Genomic DNA, 17,988 nt, shown 5'->3' with positions numbered 1-17,988 from the left:
TTTTTTTCTGGGTCACTTTAGGACAGTCCCCATGGGCTCCTGAAAAAGTTTATTCTGCTGGAGAACTATTTGCACAGAGCTTAATGAGGTATTAACACAGAGCCTAATAGAAACTGAAAAGTCATTCACAGGATTGTCTCATTCTCTATAGATGTACTTTACTAGACAAATACAATAGACTTGAACGTCTGGAATTATTGGGAAGAAAAATCAGGTGGTAATGGCTCATTTTACAAAGATTCACTAATTATGAACTCCCGTAGTGCATTTAATCACTCACTTGTTGAATGAAGTTTGTCTATTTGAAACAATCTGTCAGCTGTTTTTTGTTTTGTTCTGTTTTTTTTCTAAACAGACCAGGATTGTGCTCTTTAGTGATGGAAACTTTAGTAAAGCATAGAATTTAGAAACGTTCAACCATTATCATCTTCACTCTCAAGAGTTTCTCTCTTCCAGAACAGGTCAGTTCTCTCTTCCAGTTCAATTTCACAAAAGAAAAGTTAGGTACTCAAATGAAGGGACTACTGGAGGAAGGACTTGGCTCTAATTAGCTAGACATCATAGTCTAACAGTGTTTTCTTCTTCTTCTCCCATGCCCTGTACTAACTTTCCAATAAGAACGTCAGTAATCTAAAGTGGCTCCATAATTCTCAAATGAGTATTTTTAGAATGCTCCATTTATAAGAGGTACTCTCTTGAAAATCGGAATTTTTATCTCCTTGGGAATTAAGTCAGCATTGCCTTTTCTTCATTCATTTCTCCTCGTGGTTATTTTTTTCTTTTAGCCTGTCTGACACAAAAGATGCTCAAGGTGCAGTATTGTAAAGGCATTTGTTTTGGGGTGGAGGTTTGAGGGTGGAGGGAGGATGTATACTCAGCAGCCTCAGGCCTCTCCCGGGAAGTCTGGAAGCAGAGCAGTTAAGCCCAAACTTTCGGTTTAAATTCCAGCTCTGACAACTACTAGCTATGTGACTGTAGGCAATGGCTTTGCGCCTGTTTGTTCCTGTGTAAAATGAGGATAATGTTAGCATGTACATCACCGAGTCGTAGAGAAGACTGAAATAATACATGTAAAATACTCAACACAATGCCTGGAACATAATGAGTCTTCAATAAGTCATGGCTATTACTGTTGTTATTATTGTCTGGGAAGACCTTGTTCTTGAGGTCAGGTCACACTCTTACCAAAATTTACTTGCTTTGTTCTCCAGCTCTTAGTAGAGATTCCGTCTCACTCTGGCTAAAAGGTATAGCTGTTCCATTTCTATGTCTATTGTCCAGTTAGTTAGCCTAGCCAAGGTGAAATTAGGTATATATGTGTATATGAAGGTAATAATTTCTAATATAAATACCAATTTTAATTTCAGGAATTCTGTTTAAAAAAAAACAAAACCTTCATGCTTAGACTAACTTACACTGGAAAAATTCCAGGCAAAGTCATAAGTTATTATTTACTGAATGTTAACATTTTTATAACTAATTTCCTTAATATGACCCTAGATAATGTTTAATTTGGATAAAGTACACATCATTTTGGATGAGATGGTGTTAAATGGCTGCATTGTGGAGACGAATCGGGCAAGAATTCTTGCCCCTCTACTAATTCTTGATAAGATGTCAGACAGTTGAAAACAGAAAGGCTCTGCCAGACAACATCGACTTACAGGAAATGAGGACACCATGGAATACCTCTCAGCATCACTAGCCCAAAAGATTCTGGAAGACCAAACACTGCAAAATGGGCTGTCCTTCCAAAAACATTTAAAATAGGTGTTTCCCACAGTTCCTAAACGGAAAACAAAACTTTATTTTAAAACATGATGCACAAAGAAAATGTTTCTCTAAACGGAGAGACAAGTTTTATTTTCTGAACATAAGCATTTTTTTCTCGTTTAGATTTTGTGGAGTACTGAGGGAAACTCTTTTGGTCTCTGCCTCCCTTTGCAAAGGGATAAATTCAGGAACAGCATCAGGGGGTGGGAAGAAAATGCGGCACCTCTCTATTGGCCAATAAACTTTTAAAATTGACTTGAACATGCAGAGCACTTTGAATAATACTGTTTTCTGAATGCTATCTTTTTCTTTAAAAAGTCAAAATGTGTGTACCTAATGAAAATTGCAGAATCAAATATTCTTTGCCAGTTTCTAAAAGCCTGATATCCATTTTATGGGTACTTGGCAATTACAAAGACATCATGTAATTAACTCTATAGAGAATGTTACTACCTAATAATGAATCGCTAAGACAACCATTATAGCTATCCTATATGCCATATTGTAAAGAGTTAGTCTTATTAGTAAACTTATTTGCAAATGAAATTTAGTTCGAAGTTTAAAAATAGAATGCAAGAGAATATCTCTGTTCAGGTTGCCATGAAATGACTCCGTCTTCCCCTCCCTTTTATTCCTTCAACCCCTTCTCCTGGAATGTGTTGAAGCAAAGAAAACTGCTAAGTCACTATAGAAGAGCAATGCTCTGATCCTCCCAAACCTTTCTGTATATATGCTTTTGCTTCGTAACAGCAGGAGATACAGAGCTGTCTTAAGTAAAAGCATGTTCATGTTAGCGTAGGAGGGCAAGTACATTGGAGGACACAAATATAGTCTTGATACGTGAAGACATTGTGCCATCCTATGGAATTCCAAGAGTTCTTTCACCTACAACACTCTGTCCTCCAAAAGAGGACGTAAATGGGCATTCTAGGCAGTAATTCATTCAGTACTGTTTGATTTCTCTCCCTGTCTCATGTGTGTGTGTATATAAGAGGGATTTTGTTTAAATTCTCTATGTGTTTCTAAAACTTCACTTACATATTTCAAAGTTTGCATCTACCAGGCAACCAATCAATAATGGACTCCAAAAGCAAACCTTAGTTGTTTTGGACTCATTCAGGAAGGCAGAGGAAAGGCTTCTGACCTGCCAGAACAGTGAATGGCATGCATTAAGTAGCCAAGGTCTGGGGAAAGCCCAGTCTAGATCAAAGTGCTTTGGAGGTCTTTCTGAGACATAATTAGTTGGGAAACACTGGCCTAGTTGGTAGGCACTTAATCAGTAGCACATTCGGGTAACTGCTGAAACTGGTACACCAGAAGTAACTAGGGAGTGAATAAAATTAATTTTGGGGTCACACCAAAATAGCATTCAAATAACATCTTGGCACAGATTTTAGTACCTTGAGAGAATAACGATTAAAAAAAATACTAGGTAGATACCACTGGAAAAAATACTCCAGAGGCTAGTGTATGTGAAGACCCAAGTAGATGTCTCACAGTACTTGACTTATACACGAAGTGAACTCTAATGTGACACTCTGTTGTGTGACAGGCTGTGTCATCATCTCACTTCAGGTTTATTGCTGAACTGTGACTACCAGCTTTACGTGATTTTCAGACTCATGAAATTTATGTCTCAGACTGGTCAGCTTTACCTTGTTCTTGGACTTTTAGTTCTACAGGAAGATTCCTGACATTTCAGAGTTACTGTATAAGACTCATCGACTTTACCTGCTGTAGCAACATGCTAGACCAGGATTCAGCAAACCTTTTCTGCAAAGGACCAGACAGTAAATATTCTAGGCGTCGTGGCCCATATGGTCTTTGCTGTAACTACTCAGTTCTGCCACTGTAGTGCAAAAAAGAGCCATAGATAATACATAAATAAGTCAGCATGGCTGTGTTCTAATAAAACTTTATTTCTTTATGGATACAAATCAGAATTTCATAAAATTTTCACTTAAGATATTATTTTTTTCAACCACTTAAAAATTTAAAAACCATGTTTAGTTCATGGGCCATACAAATGCAAATGGCAGGCCACAGTTTGCTGACCCCTGTGCTAGAATAGTCTTGGTAAAAGCTGGCTACTGACAGACATTTTAGAGACTTAAATAATACACATAAACTGGATAGTAATTCTACTGCTAGTGTAAAGTTCTAGTCATGCATCCATGTATTGAGACAATCACCACCACTGTTTTCTGGATTAAAGCATAGGTCATACGTTTAAATATTGCTATTATGTTTTATTTTAACTTTTATTCTCGCAGAGAACTGTGAAGCTAACAATAAGGTAAAGTAAATGCTGCCTCTGATTACATAGTCACAACATTCTCATGCAGAGAACAGAAACACTACTCAAATGATTGACTGCAATGGGAGAAATCTCTTCTAATGTAGAAAGGGAACGTACCTTTTAAACAGGTAAATTGTGGGCAATTCCAAAAAATGCTTTTCACGCCTATAAAAGCCATTTGGCTAAATCAGACCTAGTGACATTTCTTTTACCTAGATGCATAGATATGATAAGTCACAGGAAAATGGAAATATAGCCCCTTTTCAAAACCAGGAAATAGCATTATCCCAGTGGTTTCTTTTCACACTAACACAACATTCAAAAATCATTCTTGGATCTTAGACTTACACGTCGCTGAAGATACAATGGTAAGTAGCACATTTGGTGTTTAAGAAATTAACACAAATAACTTGGCTATTTTTACCTGAAGAATACTTTAAAGACAGAACACAAGAGTTGGATCACAAGCATGTGAACATATATTTCTCCTAGCTTTCCAGTTTCAGTAAGTGTATTTACACAGAAAAATACATTTCTTCACGTAGTAATTTCAAAAAACTATATATCTCAATGATTCAAAATGAAAAGTATACAGTTAAGCTCTTAGGTCTGATGGCTGCAGTGAAACAGTCACATGACACAGTTTTGTACGCTGCAAACATTTTAATGATTATTGTTGAGAATACATTTTGGAAATTTTTTTACTTCAAACTGCAACAAGTTAAATAAATGTTTATAATATACAAAGAAAATACAACCAAAAGTAAAACTTGCTTTAAGTGTGCCTTGCACCTAAACCAGTGTTTTCTCCCCCCCCTTAATATATCTTTATTTTTGAACTGCACAAACACACTTAAGAATTTGAACTTTATAGTATGGCATTTAGGAAATAAAAATATACTCCCCACCTCAAAGAAATAAAAAGGCTGTGCATGATTATATGCCAAACAAAAGAGAGAACACTAGATATACTCTGATAGTGCAGGCATCATTAAAAAGGAAAAGAAAAAGCTTGAGATGCTCATTAACTCTCTATGTTTTAAGGAAGCAGGATTTTTGACCAAGTAGCTTAAAAGCCAGCAAAACAGGCATCAGTGATGGCAACTGTAGTGTATGAAGTATGAAATGACAAACTTTACACAAATACACTGTTAGAAATTTACCAATGAACACTGAAGATCTGAGAAGCTGCTCTTTGGAACAGTCAAGTAGGACCACCTAATTCCAGTCACATGAGCCCTTGTAGCAACACAAAGTGTTCTGTGCTATATACTTGCTGGCTGGATAGTTAAAGGATTTGTTTTGTCATTAGCAGCTAACGAACTTATTCCATGTGTTCTTAAAGCCTTAATGGTGGAAAAAAGGCAAGTGTCATTAGCATGGAGGATCATATACTTCTCTGCACACAAACACAAGAGGCTTCACTAGAATTTTAAGTCTCTGATGTCTCCCATTGCACTTCAAAGCTCAGTTGAGATGAAAGCCTTTCTCCATTGTAGCAGCTAGCAGGCGCTCTCTCATGATCTCCTCCGAAGAGTATTCCGGCAACTTCAGATAATGTACACATGTATTCACTGATGGGTAGCTTGCATCAGTAGCATCAACCTACAGAAATAGAAGTGAAAATAACAGAAGACCATGACTTTAAATATGTATTTCTTTCAATCCTTAAGTATCTTAATTCCATTTAGATTCCCCAGTAGCTAGAGTTTGTACCTTGCGTACAACTGTGAGCCTAGGATGCAAGTTAGCCAGTCCACCTGGGGGTAGAGTTGAACAACCAGTGGTAAACTGCAGGAATGCCTTCCTCTCATCTGAAGACATGCCACATAAAACCCTCACAAACCTAAGGAAACCTGGGCTAAAAGAAGAAAAATAAAGTTATATTGATTTGATAGCTGATTTAAATGAAAAATACTACCATTACTGTATAAGCCAGCAATAACCCTAAAAACGAATATCCGCATGTTGGAAGAACAACACTGTCTAGAGACTCTTGGGTAAGTATGAAATGAGCTGATACAAACTACTTGAAAAATACCCTTCAAAGACTGATACAGACAGACTGAAACACTGATGGAGTATAGGAATCAAATATGCAACAAAGGCAGCAAATCAGAAAAGCTCAAGATGCACATGCATAATTCACCCAAATATGGCTAAACTAGCAACAGGGATCTGAAATAATACATTTTTGTTACAGTGAAATAAAGTATCACTATATGCTACAACATGGATGAATTCATAATTATAATATTAAATAAAAGAAACCAGACCTTAGAGAATACATACTGCATGATTTCATTTACTAAAGTTGAAAAAGCAAGCAAAATTAATCAATGGGAATAGTGATTTAATGACTAGAAAAGAATAAGATGGGGACGGGGACTTCTAGAGTTGTTTCCTGTTCTGGGTACCAATTATACAGGTGTGTCCATTTTGTGAAAATTCTCCAGGATGTATGTGCAATTTGTGTACTTCTCTGTTATGCTTCAATAAAAATTTTACTTAAAAAAAAAAGCTACATATACAATGTCATTTAAGTTTAAAATAATAATACTTTCTCATTAACATCACTTTGAAAACTTAAAAAAAAAATACAGGGCTTACTTACAGTCTTAAAAAATGTCAGTGGTATGAAAGAAAAAACATCCGAGGAACTGTTGATTAAAACCATATCACAACTAAATACAATTTCCTGACGCGGGAGAATGGGAGTGAAGTGAGTGCTATTAAAGACATCGCTGGAATCATCAACAAAGCTGGAATGTAGACTATAGATTAGCTAATAGTATGGAATCACAAATTTGCTAACTAGTATGGCTACGTGGGAGTATGGCCATATTCTGAGGAATGTACACTAATGTATTACAGAGTAAAGGTACAAGATATATGCAACATATCCTCAAATGGTTCAGAAAGTGTGTGTGTGTGTGTGTGTGTGTGTGTGTGTGTATGTGTGTGTGTGTGTGTGTGTGTGTTTGTAAAGAGATAATGTAAAAGAAATACAGCAAAACGTTAAGTACTGGTGATTCTGGTAAAGGATATATAGGAATTCTTAACTATTCTTCAACTTTTCTATAAGATTGAAATTATTTGAAAATAAAGGTTAATATAAAAGCAATAAAGCCTAAGGGTTTACAAATGACGCAATTTTAAAAATGATGAACAGTTAAAACACAGTGAGAAAAGGAATGTTAAAACATCAGCCAAGATGACTTTTTGTATGAACTCAGCCTTATCAGTGAATATACATCTTGGTAACGGTGAGACTTAACTCCTTTCTCATTTTATGCATATAATTCACTGAGTCATTTAGAGAACCCGCCATTTGATTTTGGGACATAATCTGTTGATCTTAGAAAATAACCAACACATACCTATCACGTGTATAACCCAACTTAGGTTCAGTATAATTAATAATATCCTCTGCTGCCCAGGATGGCGACTGATTTCCACAAAGAATCATTTGGACTTCTTCATGGCTGAAGGAACTTAATTTCTCCATTGGAAAAACTTTATTAAACCCATCTACGTTACACACACAGCAAAAAAAACAAAAACAAAACACACAACTCAGTTTCTAAGTTATAATTTCAAAATAAATTTCAAATCAAGATACTCAACTAAATGGATAGAAATAAGATAAATATTAATAAATATTTGAGAAAGCAAATATAAATGAAAATAGCTTGAAATAAAAACCGTGCTAGGGTTTTAAGTACAGAAATTTTTGCTTATTATCACAAATGTAGACAAGGAGAGAATATTCAGACACTATGGTCAGTAGCCAAATTCTAATAATTTCCCAATCAGTTCTTACGTCATACAAGCCAGCCAAGGCTATGTTCTCATTTTTAAAAATAGTAAGTGATAAACAGTCCAATGTATTTTGCGTCAATCTTTACTTGAAGAATTTAGGTTCTAACATAGTTTAACTCATCTTGATCGTGTAATATTGAAAGTATGCAACAATATTATATCCACTTACAAATGAAAAAATAGAAGCTAAAAGTGGGTCCCTCATTACTCAGGAGGACCAAGCTGAGGGTATGCTACAGCTTGAAAATGTTCCAACCTGTTCTGAGTACTCTGCAGGACCTAACTGTTGGGAAGACAAAAAACTAGACGGCAAATCTAGAGATTACTAGCAATTTTTGAGCATAGCAGTACCTTAATTTCAGCTGTCTCAAAGTAAAAGGAGAGGGATTCAACTAAAGAACCTTAAAAATTACCTCTAAAGGCTTCCATCTGTTTCTGAATACCCATATGCATACAAAAGTCAAACATCAAATCCACATATTCTTCTGCATTATCCATTGTTACCATCTGCAAAGGAAAATTTGTCAATGTAATTGTTAATATCTAGGAATATTTCAGTAGCGCCTAGTACAACTGGCCTCATTAAGAGGAATTTTCTGGACTTACAAATATATCAAAAGCAAAATTTGTACCTCATCTTCACCACTTGGCTTGAGATCCACAGCTGTAAAACCATATATTCTTGAGGAAGGGCAAAACTGGAAATTTAAACTGGGAGGACAGAAAAGGATTAGATTAACATTCAGCTACCATTGGTGTTTAATTTTTAAAACACTGCTGCCAAAACCATGAGCACCTCCCCCAACAATAACAAAATCACTATACCAGCTTAGATATTAAGTATGGGGCCTTTTAAAATGCAAAACCGTGTGCCCAAAAACTATTTGGCCAACTGTTTACCAAACCTGGCTTAGCAGGCATTTCATGAAACATCACCTTTCATGTTTTACTTCCTCCTTAGGCACAAAATTAATCAACTATGGATTTTTGTAATGAATTATGGTAGCAACATGTTTACACTTTTTTTTTTGTTTTTTGCAAAAGAAACTATTTTTTTTTTACTAAAGTTGTTCATGCTCTGTTTTTACCCCTGCCTCAAGTCAAACCTTGAACATATGAACAACTTATCAAACACAACTTCTCAATGTTATCATCAAAGAAAGACAGAAGGAAAAAAAAGACAGCAAAGCCTCGTAGTCAATCCAAAATCACAGTTTAAAATACCAAGGGTAGGGCTTCCCTGGTGGCGCAGTGGTTGAGAGTCCGCCTGCCGATGCAGGGGACGCGGGTTCGTGCCCCGGTGTGGGAGGATCCCACATGCCGCGGAGCGGCTGGGCCCGTGAGCCATGGCCGCTGAGCCTGCGCGTCCGGAGCCTGTTGCTCCGCGACGGGAGAGGCCACAGCGGTGAGAGGCCCGCGTACCGCAAAAAAAAAAGAAAAAAAAAAAAAAATACCAAGGGTATAATAATTACATGTATATAAATTAATAGAATTTTATCAAAAGATCTACAGCATCTGAGTTAGTTAATGCAGCCACTGGGGATAAAGCTTACATACAAAGCAAACTATTCTGAGGTTTTTCAAGTAGGCTATATATATCAATTAGCTAATGAATTTGTCAAAATATTATTGGCTTTGGACTGTTTACACAAGATATATATAGTTATCACATTTGATAAATCAGATAATCTTTCAGACGTCTGATGATTAATAAACTATATTCTGGTATTCTAAGTGCTCTCTTTATATAATATTAACAAATCAAAGGATCAAATCAAAAATCGATATTTCCTAAAGCATCTTATTATTGTTAACAGACTGTATATTCATATATTGCAAATCAGTGAAGACAAAGGAACAAAAGCTTTAGAATTTATTCATCCATTAGGTTGAAGAGTATATATATATACATACATATATATATACATAACGCTTACCCTAAATCCTCTATGCTAAGTGGAGGCCCAGAACCTGATGGATTCTTCAGCACTAGTTCTTGTAATTTTGTGTTCTTCTCATCTTCAGAAAGACCTTTGTTGCTTAAAATCTGGCGCCTCTTGATAGCAAGGTCTTTAATTTCTTTTAAAAATCTGGCTCTGTGTGGGTTTACTAGTTCAAAGTCTTCCCAAGTTAAAATTCCATTAAACCAAGCTGGGGGTTTTGGTTTGGGGGGATCTAGAATAAATTCTGATTTTGAATCCTCTTCAAAGCTTCCTACTGAGAGTGAATCATGACCTTCTTCTGTAGAGGCTTCAGACTGACTTTCAGTACAGTGTAAGTCTCTATCACCTCGTGACTCATAAATCAGTTTACTCATATTGCTTTTAATGTCACCCATACACATAAGTTTAAAGAAAGGTTTAGAAATAGGTAAATCCACAAGTCTATTGTCTTGAATGCATTTGGCCAAGAAAATTCCAAGGAAATGAAAGAGTTTTGTGATCCTTTCAAGCTCATCACTATCTTGTGGAAATGGAGCTGTAAATAGTCCACATGATCTCTGAACATAGTATCCAGGAGGTTTCAATCCACCTCCAAGATCGACCTAAATTTTTAGAGGGAGAAATGCAAAAAAAAAAATGAAAAGATCCATAAACATTAAACATCTTAATTCAGCTATCTAAAAGTATCTATAAACACATTTTATTAAACAGGTTTTATAGACTAAATTTTACCCTTTAAAAGCATTTTAATAGTATCAGGATTATTCAATAATAAAAGCAGAGTCAGAAAACCTGGCTTACATTCTGGAAGCATAACTGATTTTTAACTTTCTAAAAGCAGAATCGCAAATCAAATCACAAAATGGGAAAGTATATCTTACATGACGAGATTCATCATCTGGAAAGTTATCATCACAAAGCCAAGCTCCCAAATCAGTTCTCTGGAATTCTGCTGCCACCAGAGCATAAAATTCTAATGTGGGCCCCAAGCCAGTTCCTTCTTCTCCTAAAAATTCAACCTAAACATGAACAAATAAATTATGGGGGAAAGTAAGCTTAAAAAAATTTTTTAATGATCCCATTCTTGCCAAAATCCAGTCCTACTGTAATATACTTTTTTTATAGTAGCAGTATAATATAAGCCACACAGAAGTTTTTATTCCAGTTTTTCTAAAGAGAAATTTGATTTGTACGCTATTCCATATTTAGACACTGTGGTGAGCATTGTCCATACATCAACTTACTTCTCGCAACAAACCTACAAAATAAATTATCATGTCCTTTTCATACCAAAGGAAACCAAATTTCAGATAAAGAGGTTATATATCATTTGCTTGAGGAAATGATGGTATACAGATTTATGTGTGTGTGCGTGCGCACGCGTGTCTATGTGACACCAAAACCTAAACTCTTCCACTTATTTCTGACTTTAGGCAATCACTTTAAAGGTGTTTTATCCATACTCCATATATGCCAAAAATTATTTGAGGCAGCTTACAAAAACACACAGTGCATGTTAAAAAAAAAAAATAATAATTGAGAAATATCTGTGTTAGAGGACTATATGGGTAAGAAGAATAAGATGAAGGCACAGAAAATTCTTTTTTTGGGGGGTGGGGTGGGGGTGAACTGGCGGCACGCAGATCTTAGTTCCCCGGACAGGGATTGAACCTGTGCTCCCTGAGGTGGAAGCACGGGGTCCTAACCACTGGGCCGCCAGGGAAGTCCCAGGCACAGAAATTTTAAAGTGAAAACCATAAGCCTTATACATTTTCTAGAGATGTATTGTATTTATCATAATCAGTCTGTGATCCAAAAATAAACAAACCAGGTGGCTGACATCTGTGACAGGAGAGGTATTTCTTTCCTTGTCTCTCATATATAAGGAATAATATGTATATAGGATATAATCAACAATGCCCACAATAACATTTCTGCAGTAAATATATTGAATTTCTTACCGCCATTTGCTACAACATCTCTCAATATCTTCATGAGTGAAGATATTCTTTGCTGCTCATTAAGCCACGAGACCCTGACCCCTGAGGAGGTGAGCTGACATCCTCTTATGAAAGATGCTCTGCCAGAGGAGAAGGCCTTTGCACAGAGGGCAGAGAAATCCATCTACACTTCTATCTAATGCAGTTTTTTATGTGGTGGAAGACACAGACTGGTTCTCTAATTGTCAGTCCTGCACACTAAAAGAAACTATATAGAGGTACCTCAAGAACTGATTTCCGATCTGCATGTATTTGCATGACATTCTCAGCCCACTCCATCAGTGATTCACCACGTGGAACTTTCACTCTTTCATGCTTGAGACGACCAACACGAAACTCTCCAGGATCATCTCGCCTTACACTACTTGTGGTCCTTGTTCTTTCCACAGTGGCCTCACGTCGGTTTTGTAACCACACTATTGCTCTGAAATAGAAAAATACCTATGTAGCTGTAGCATACAGCAACAGCTGAATGTACTACTAAACCAGCAACAAAATTCAAAGATTTAAGAATTTTTTAAAAATAGTATTTTATCAGATGATCAAATATACTAATCTTATTTCCTTAAACAAACTGAGAAAATACTGAGTCTATATTTTCCCTTTTTACTTTAGCAATTAACAGATCAAAATAAAGGTCTGCGGTCCAACCCCACACAACACATAAAAATATAGACAAACTCATAATACATAAAATATAAACATATCCTAAATCAGAGAATGTAAAAAATGGTTAAGCTATCTTTATTACTGTGATACAAATTGAAAGCCAACACAGAAACAGTGTTGTAATTTTGAAACATTTTCTTTTTAACAATGCAGAGTTAACCCATCTAGGATGGGAGAAAGAATCTTGAATTAAGATTAAGAAGATGAAAGATCTACTCTCATGTGTGCTACAATGCTTTTGGTACTCTCAGGCCAATCAGCTATGTACTTTGAGAATCAGTTTCCTCATCTATAAAATAAAAATCAGGGAGTTACCTAGTGGTCTAGTGGTTAGGATTCGGGGCTTTCATTGCCATGGCCCGCGTTCAATACCTGGTCAGGGAACTTAAGATCCTGCAAGCTGTGTGGTACAGCCAAATTTTTTTAAAAAAATTGAACAAAAAAAAAAAAACCCCAAAAAACAAAAAAAACACAAACCCACACATATAAAATAAAAGTCATAACCAATGCCATTAATCACAGCGGGCCTATAGTGCTATGTGTGCAAATGCTTGGTAAATGATATGAAATGGTCCAACAATGTAACTAAGGGCAACAGGCAGCTCCATTTAAATTATAACTTTTCTACATTTACTTTGAAAGTACTCTGGGTATTCAATCACTCAACAAATGTTTACCAAGCACCTACAACATGCTATACACTGCAGCTAGAGCAGTGAACAAAACTACCAGAAATTCCTGCCCTCATGAAACTTTCATCTAGTGAAGGAGACAGAAACACAAAAAGAAGTAAAATGGTATGTTAGATGGTAGTAAGAGAAAAATAATGGCCAGAAGATATATATTAATGTTATCAAAGCTATTTGCAAGCATTAAATTTTATATTCTTGGGAATTTCAGCAACTAATAATTTATGTAAGCCACTTAAATACTGTACAATAAATGCTAGCTAATGGAAAACACAGTACTTCAATCCACACTGTTTCAAGAGAGCTTATATCCAACTGGAAATCAAAAAATGTTTAAATGTTGACAATTCTTTTTTTTTTCTTTTTTTTTTTTTGGCCATACCTCACAGCTTGCGGGATCTTCGTTCCCCCACCAGGAATTGAACCCACGCCCTTGGCAATGAAAGTATGGGGTCTAAACCACTGGACCACCAGGGAATTCCCAAATGTCGACAACTCTTTACGAGAAAACAATATATTCCCTTCATCAATCTTGATATAAAGTATATATGTACATTTTGAGCTTATATAAAACATTTAAAAACACATTTATTCTAAAAATGTAAAATGATACACCTCCTACCTTGATGCACCAAATGCTGTACATGTGAAATACAGCTGTCTAGTTTCAAATGGTATTAGAAAAGGACACTTGCTGGTTAACTGTTCACACCAGTCTGGCAGAGCCCCACTTGCCAATGCCAATGGCTCCTGCAAATTAACAAATAACAATGTCTTAAAGCAATTATGAAAAAAGACAAAAAGGAGTCAATGCTCAACAGGAGACATGGCGTGAGGTAGAAAAGGAAGGAGAGGCAATACATTCAAAGTCCAACAGATTGAAGAGTTCAAATATCTGGTTTTATTACCTCAATCTGCTGCAAAATTTTTGTTGTGATTTTTTTGCTAGTGAATTCATCTGGTGGAAAAGTAAACTGAGGCTGCTCATCACCTTCTGTAAAAGTAATAAAATTAATAAAAATATAAACTGACTCGCTTTTAAAAATGCCACAGAAACGAAACAAGGCTTCTTACAGACCTTCTTGGGATATTCTTGAATAAGGGTCACTTGCAACTATATACAGAATACGCAGAAGCTGAAGGACATCTTCTACTCCACAAGAATTCTGTCCATTGCCTGCTTTGGCCTGAGGTTGTTCTTTTGTCAAATTAAGAATATCACTACTTTGAAGAGTAGAAATGGCCCCCTGGTTTAACCCAGACTTTGTTCCATGCTCACAAAAATCCTAAAGAAACAATTAGGAAAACTAGCCGTTAATCATTTTCAAGAAAAGCAATATATCATCCTATTAGTATTAATGTGAAAAGGCTGGAATTCTTCAAAGAACTGCCTTCTTTTAAAATAAAAACAGTATCACCCAAGTCAAAGCTTAACGAAGCTTTGTTCTAAACCAAGAAAATTCTCAAAATATAACCACTAAAAGCCACAGTTAAAACTACGTATTTAGATCCAATGCCACAAACCATATTTGAAATTTTAGCATTGTCATATTAACAATGTTAATTCAACTTCTTTTTTTTAGTATGTCCCAATGAACTGCTTTTCCTCAAGAATATTTAAAAAGCTGCAAAGCACAAAGCCACTCCCAATCAAAATAGTGTTTTGATGCTAATATATACCTTATATGCAGCTATGAGCTGAGAACAATTTCTGTTTTTCCTAATACTTTTATTAGTGCCAGTTAATTTCCAGTGGCGCAGGAAAGCGGCGTCTGCATTCTTCTGCAGGTAGGTTATCAAGTCATTCTTTGGTAATTCATCAGTGCCAAGATACTGTTCCACATGCTCTATAGACCAACAACCCTACAATAGGAAAAACGAAATGTTGGCCTTTCCTAATTATAAAGTTTATGCTACTTCACATGCATTACATAAGGTAGCTTTAAGATCATGCATTTAACCTAATCTAAAGAATCCCATGTTGGGCTTCCCTGGTGGCGCAGTGGTTGAGAGTCCGCCTGCCGATGCAGGGGACACGGGTTCGTGCCCCGGTCCGGGAAGATCCCACATGCCGCCGAGCGGCTGGGCCTGTGAGCCATGGCCGTTCAGCCTGCGTGTCCAGAGCCTGTGCTCCACAACGGGAGAGGCCACAACAGTGAGAAGCCCGCGTACCGCAAAAAAAAAAAAAATCCCATGTTGCTGATTTCTCCCTTAATTGTTCAATTGAAACACAGCGTTAGTTTTTCTTTTACTAAGTAGCCAAGAGCAAGACTCATTTCCTAAAAATAACTTACCATTTTTCCATTTTCCTTTTCTTTGTCAGAATCTTTCATTTCTCTGTACATAATTCTAAATATGAAGATATTATTCAAGTTAATTCATAAATCAAATGATTTGTGGTTATTTCTAATAAGCCTTCAATTCTTTAAAAACATGTATGAATGAGGACATTCATTAGCTATATGCTTACATGAAATACTGAACTCAGGGAGAATTTATAAGAAAAAATATTAATTTGTTAAACATAGGGAATAGCAGAAATCATATTCCTGAAAAAGAGTTATGGTTTATAAATCGAGCATTATTAAGAAGAAAGCATATATCAAACCTAGAACTTTTAAAGATATAAAGTAATATGCCATATCTTATAACTTTCATACATTGTTGTAAAAATAAAATAAGATGTTTGCATCTGTGTCTAGATGGAAAGAAGGATAAGAATAACAAGGACCAAGAGGCTGTTGAGATCAAATTTAATATTCCAATAAAAACTGAAGGATGAGAATGCCATGAAGACCTTCTGTTCTATCTCAGAAAAACCTAGATTACTTTATTGGACATTATCTAAGATTATCAGTGACGTTAAGAGAATATCGGAAAAATAAACTAAGAAAAGTGAAGTTACATAGCATGACTATAATTATTTATAATATTAAGTTATATTAAATTATTTATATTATTAAATAACAAATATTATTATAGGTAATACTTACTGAGCACCCTCTACATCTCATACAGTACTGAATCTACTTTACATATATTAATTCATTGATTCCTCACAACCATTCTCATTTTACAGATTAGAAAACGAGGTACTAAAATGTTAAATAAATTTGCCCAAGGTCATTGATATTATTTAGTGAATGAATAACTGAATGAACAAAGAGAGGTAGGTTTAACTCACAGACCCCAAAGCAAATAACAGAAAACATTTACTACTTCATACACAATCCCAGTCAAAGAGTTCAACAATTATTACATACGGAGCTAGTCTAGATTATTTCTAAAGTTCCTCCCAGTTGTAAGCTTTAACCTTTCTCCATCAGGAGTCAGAAATGCTCTTATCTATTCCTGTAAACCAAGAGAACTAAATCTTTTCTGTTCCTATAATACAAAATATAGAAAATATTTCTTGGCTCATTCACTATGAAAATATCTACTTAAAACATTAAATTAAAATCTCTTACGTGTATGTTGGCTCCCAAATACGCCTAAGTTTATCTGATTTCACATTGCCGTTACACGACAACTGAAGCAATTTCTGTACATAGTAAAAGATGGTTGATCTGAAATTAGTGAGTGGTAATTCAACTTCACGAGTTGTTCCAAGACCTGTTACTTTCAAAGTGAGGGCTAATCGAGGTGACGGAGTACATTCAACTTCTTCCAAGAGCTCTGAATGAGGTGTTCCTAAAAATATGGAAGATATGAAAAACAATTACACTAAAATAAGCAGTCCAGAAAGAGCACTGCACCAAGAGACAGGTTACGTGAAATCTAAACGTTTCTGCCATATATCAGCTACTTAAGCTTCTCCTGGGGACTTCCCTGGTGGCAGAGTGGTTAAGAATCCACCTGCCAATGCAGGGGACACAGGTTCGAGCCCTGGTCTCTGGTCAGGGAAGATCCCACATGCTGCGGAGCAACTAAGCCCATGCGCCACAACTGCTGAGCCTGAGCTCTAGAGCCTGAAAGCCACAACTACTGAAGCCTACGTGCCTAGAGCCCGTGCTCCGCAACAAGAGAAGCCACCGCAACTAGAAGCCCACACATGCACCCCGGCTCGCCGCAACTAGAGAAAGCCCCTGCGCAGCAACGAAGACTCAATGCAGCCCAAAATAAATAAATAAATATATTTATTTATATATTAAAAAAAACCCCTATAGCTAGTGTCAATCTTATAAAAAAAAAAAAAGATTCTCCTGGCCTCAATATTTTTGTTTTTTTAAAATGAGAAGAATACAGTTAGGTTAAAGACAGTGTACTAGAGAAGAATTTATACATATGATAAGAATCTCTAGTTTTTATTAGGGTACACATGAGAATTGTATATTTCAGAACATTTTATTTTTATGAATGAGAAAACTAAAATTATTAATACTACTACATACAGAGAAAACCACATACTCAGTTAAAGACGTATCAACCTTTCGCTTGCATTGAATGAGTCTGTTATGAGGTAAACACACACATACACACACAAATACAATTAGTTTCATACGTATTTAGTGATGTACTCTCTTTTTTTTAATCTCAGAAATATTTTCCTCATATCATGATATAGTTTTATAAAGTATTGTTTTATACACTGCATGACATCCCATTGTACTTTAACTGAACCATATCCGTTATATAATGAAGGTCATTTCCAATTTTTAAAGAATACCTCTGTAGTCATCTGAGTGCAGAGCCAATACTTCTATAGTACCAATATGTAGTAGTAAAAATATGAAATATATTGCTAAAGAACTCTATCGAAAATCTGTACCTATTTATACTCCCTAGAATAGGTT

At 35.8% G+C, this 17,988-nt stretch overlaps 2 protein-coding genes across 7 annotated transcripts in view; one reads left to right on the top strand and one right to left on the bottom strand.

The window, feature by feature from the left end:
• AP4S1 (adaptor related protein complex 4 subunit sigma 1) overlaps window positions 1-17,988 on the top strand; it is a 75,546-nt gene that overhangs the window by 50,495 nt on the left and 7,063 nt on the right. For 2 of the 4 annotated variants that reach the window (XM_024732652.1, XM_024732653.1), the window contains exon 6: window positions 1,501-2,090. The exons of 1 other annotated variant lie outside the window; for it this stretch is intronic. In XM_024732652.1, the coding sequence (XP_024588420.1) occupies window positions 1,501-1,629 (129 nt within the window). In that variant the 3' untranslated portion in view covers window positions 1,630-2,090. Of the gene's footprint in view, window positions 1-1,500; window positions 2,091-17,988 lie in introns of those variants that run through there. One more of the 4 variants, XM_024732654.1, reaches the window with a different exon arrangement.
• HECTD1 (HECT domain E3 ubiquitin protein ligase 1) overlaps window positions 2,203-17,988 on the bottom strand; it is a 93,083-nt gene continuing 77,297 nt past the window's right edge. For 2 of the 3 annotated variants that reach the window (XM_024732645.1, XM_024732646.1), the window contains exons 30-43: window positions 16,663-16,885; window positions 15,490-15,544; window positions 14,876-15,058; window positions 14,274-14,481; window positions 14,104-14,189; window positions 13,818-13,945; window positions 12,060-12,261; window positions 10,719-10,856; window positions 9,832-10,439; window positions 8,527-8,605; window positions 8,308-8,401; window positions 7,453-7,603; window positions 5,789-5,933; window positions 5,098-5,677 (exon numbers count right to left, since the gene is read on the bottom strand). In XM_024732645.1, the coding sequence (XP_024588413.1) occupies window positions 5,540-5,677; window positions 5,789-5,933; window positions 7,453-7,603; window positions 8,308-8,401; window positions 8,527-8,605; window positions 9,832-10,439; window positions 10,719-10,856; window positions 12,060-12,261; window positions 13,818-13,945; window positions 14,104-14,189; window positions 14,274-14,481; window positions 14,876-15,058; window positions 15,490-15,544; window positions 16,663-16,885 (2,438 nt within the window). In that variant the 3' untranslated portion in view covers window positions 5,098-5,539. Of the gene's footprint in view, window positions 5,678-5,788; window positions 5,934-7,452; window positions 7,604-8,307; window positions 8,402-8,526; window positions 8,606-9,831; window positions 10,440-10,718; window positions 10,857-12,059; window positions 12,262-13,817; window positions 13,946-14,103; window positions 14,190-14,273; window positions 14,482-14,875; window positions 15,059-15,489; window positions 15,545-16,662; window positions 16,886-17,988 lie in introns of all 3 variants that reach the window. The other variant, XM_024732644.1, reaches the window with a different exon arrangement.

The sequence above is a fragment of the Neophocaena asiaeorientalis genome, unplaced genomic scaffold (assembly GCF_003031525.2).
Source record: "Neophocaena asiaeorientalis asiaeorientalis breed wild unplaced genomic scaffold, Neophocaena_asiaeorientalis_V1.1 scaffold216, whole genome shotgun sequence".
NCBI lineage: Eukaryota > Metazoa > Chordata > Mammalia > Artiodactyla > Phocoenidae > Neophocaena > Neophocaena asiaeorientalis.
This window is presented reverse-complemented; position numbering and strand designations above follow the sequence as displayed.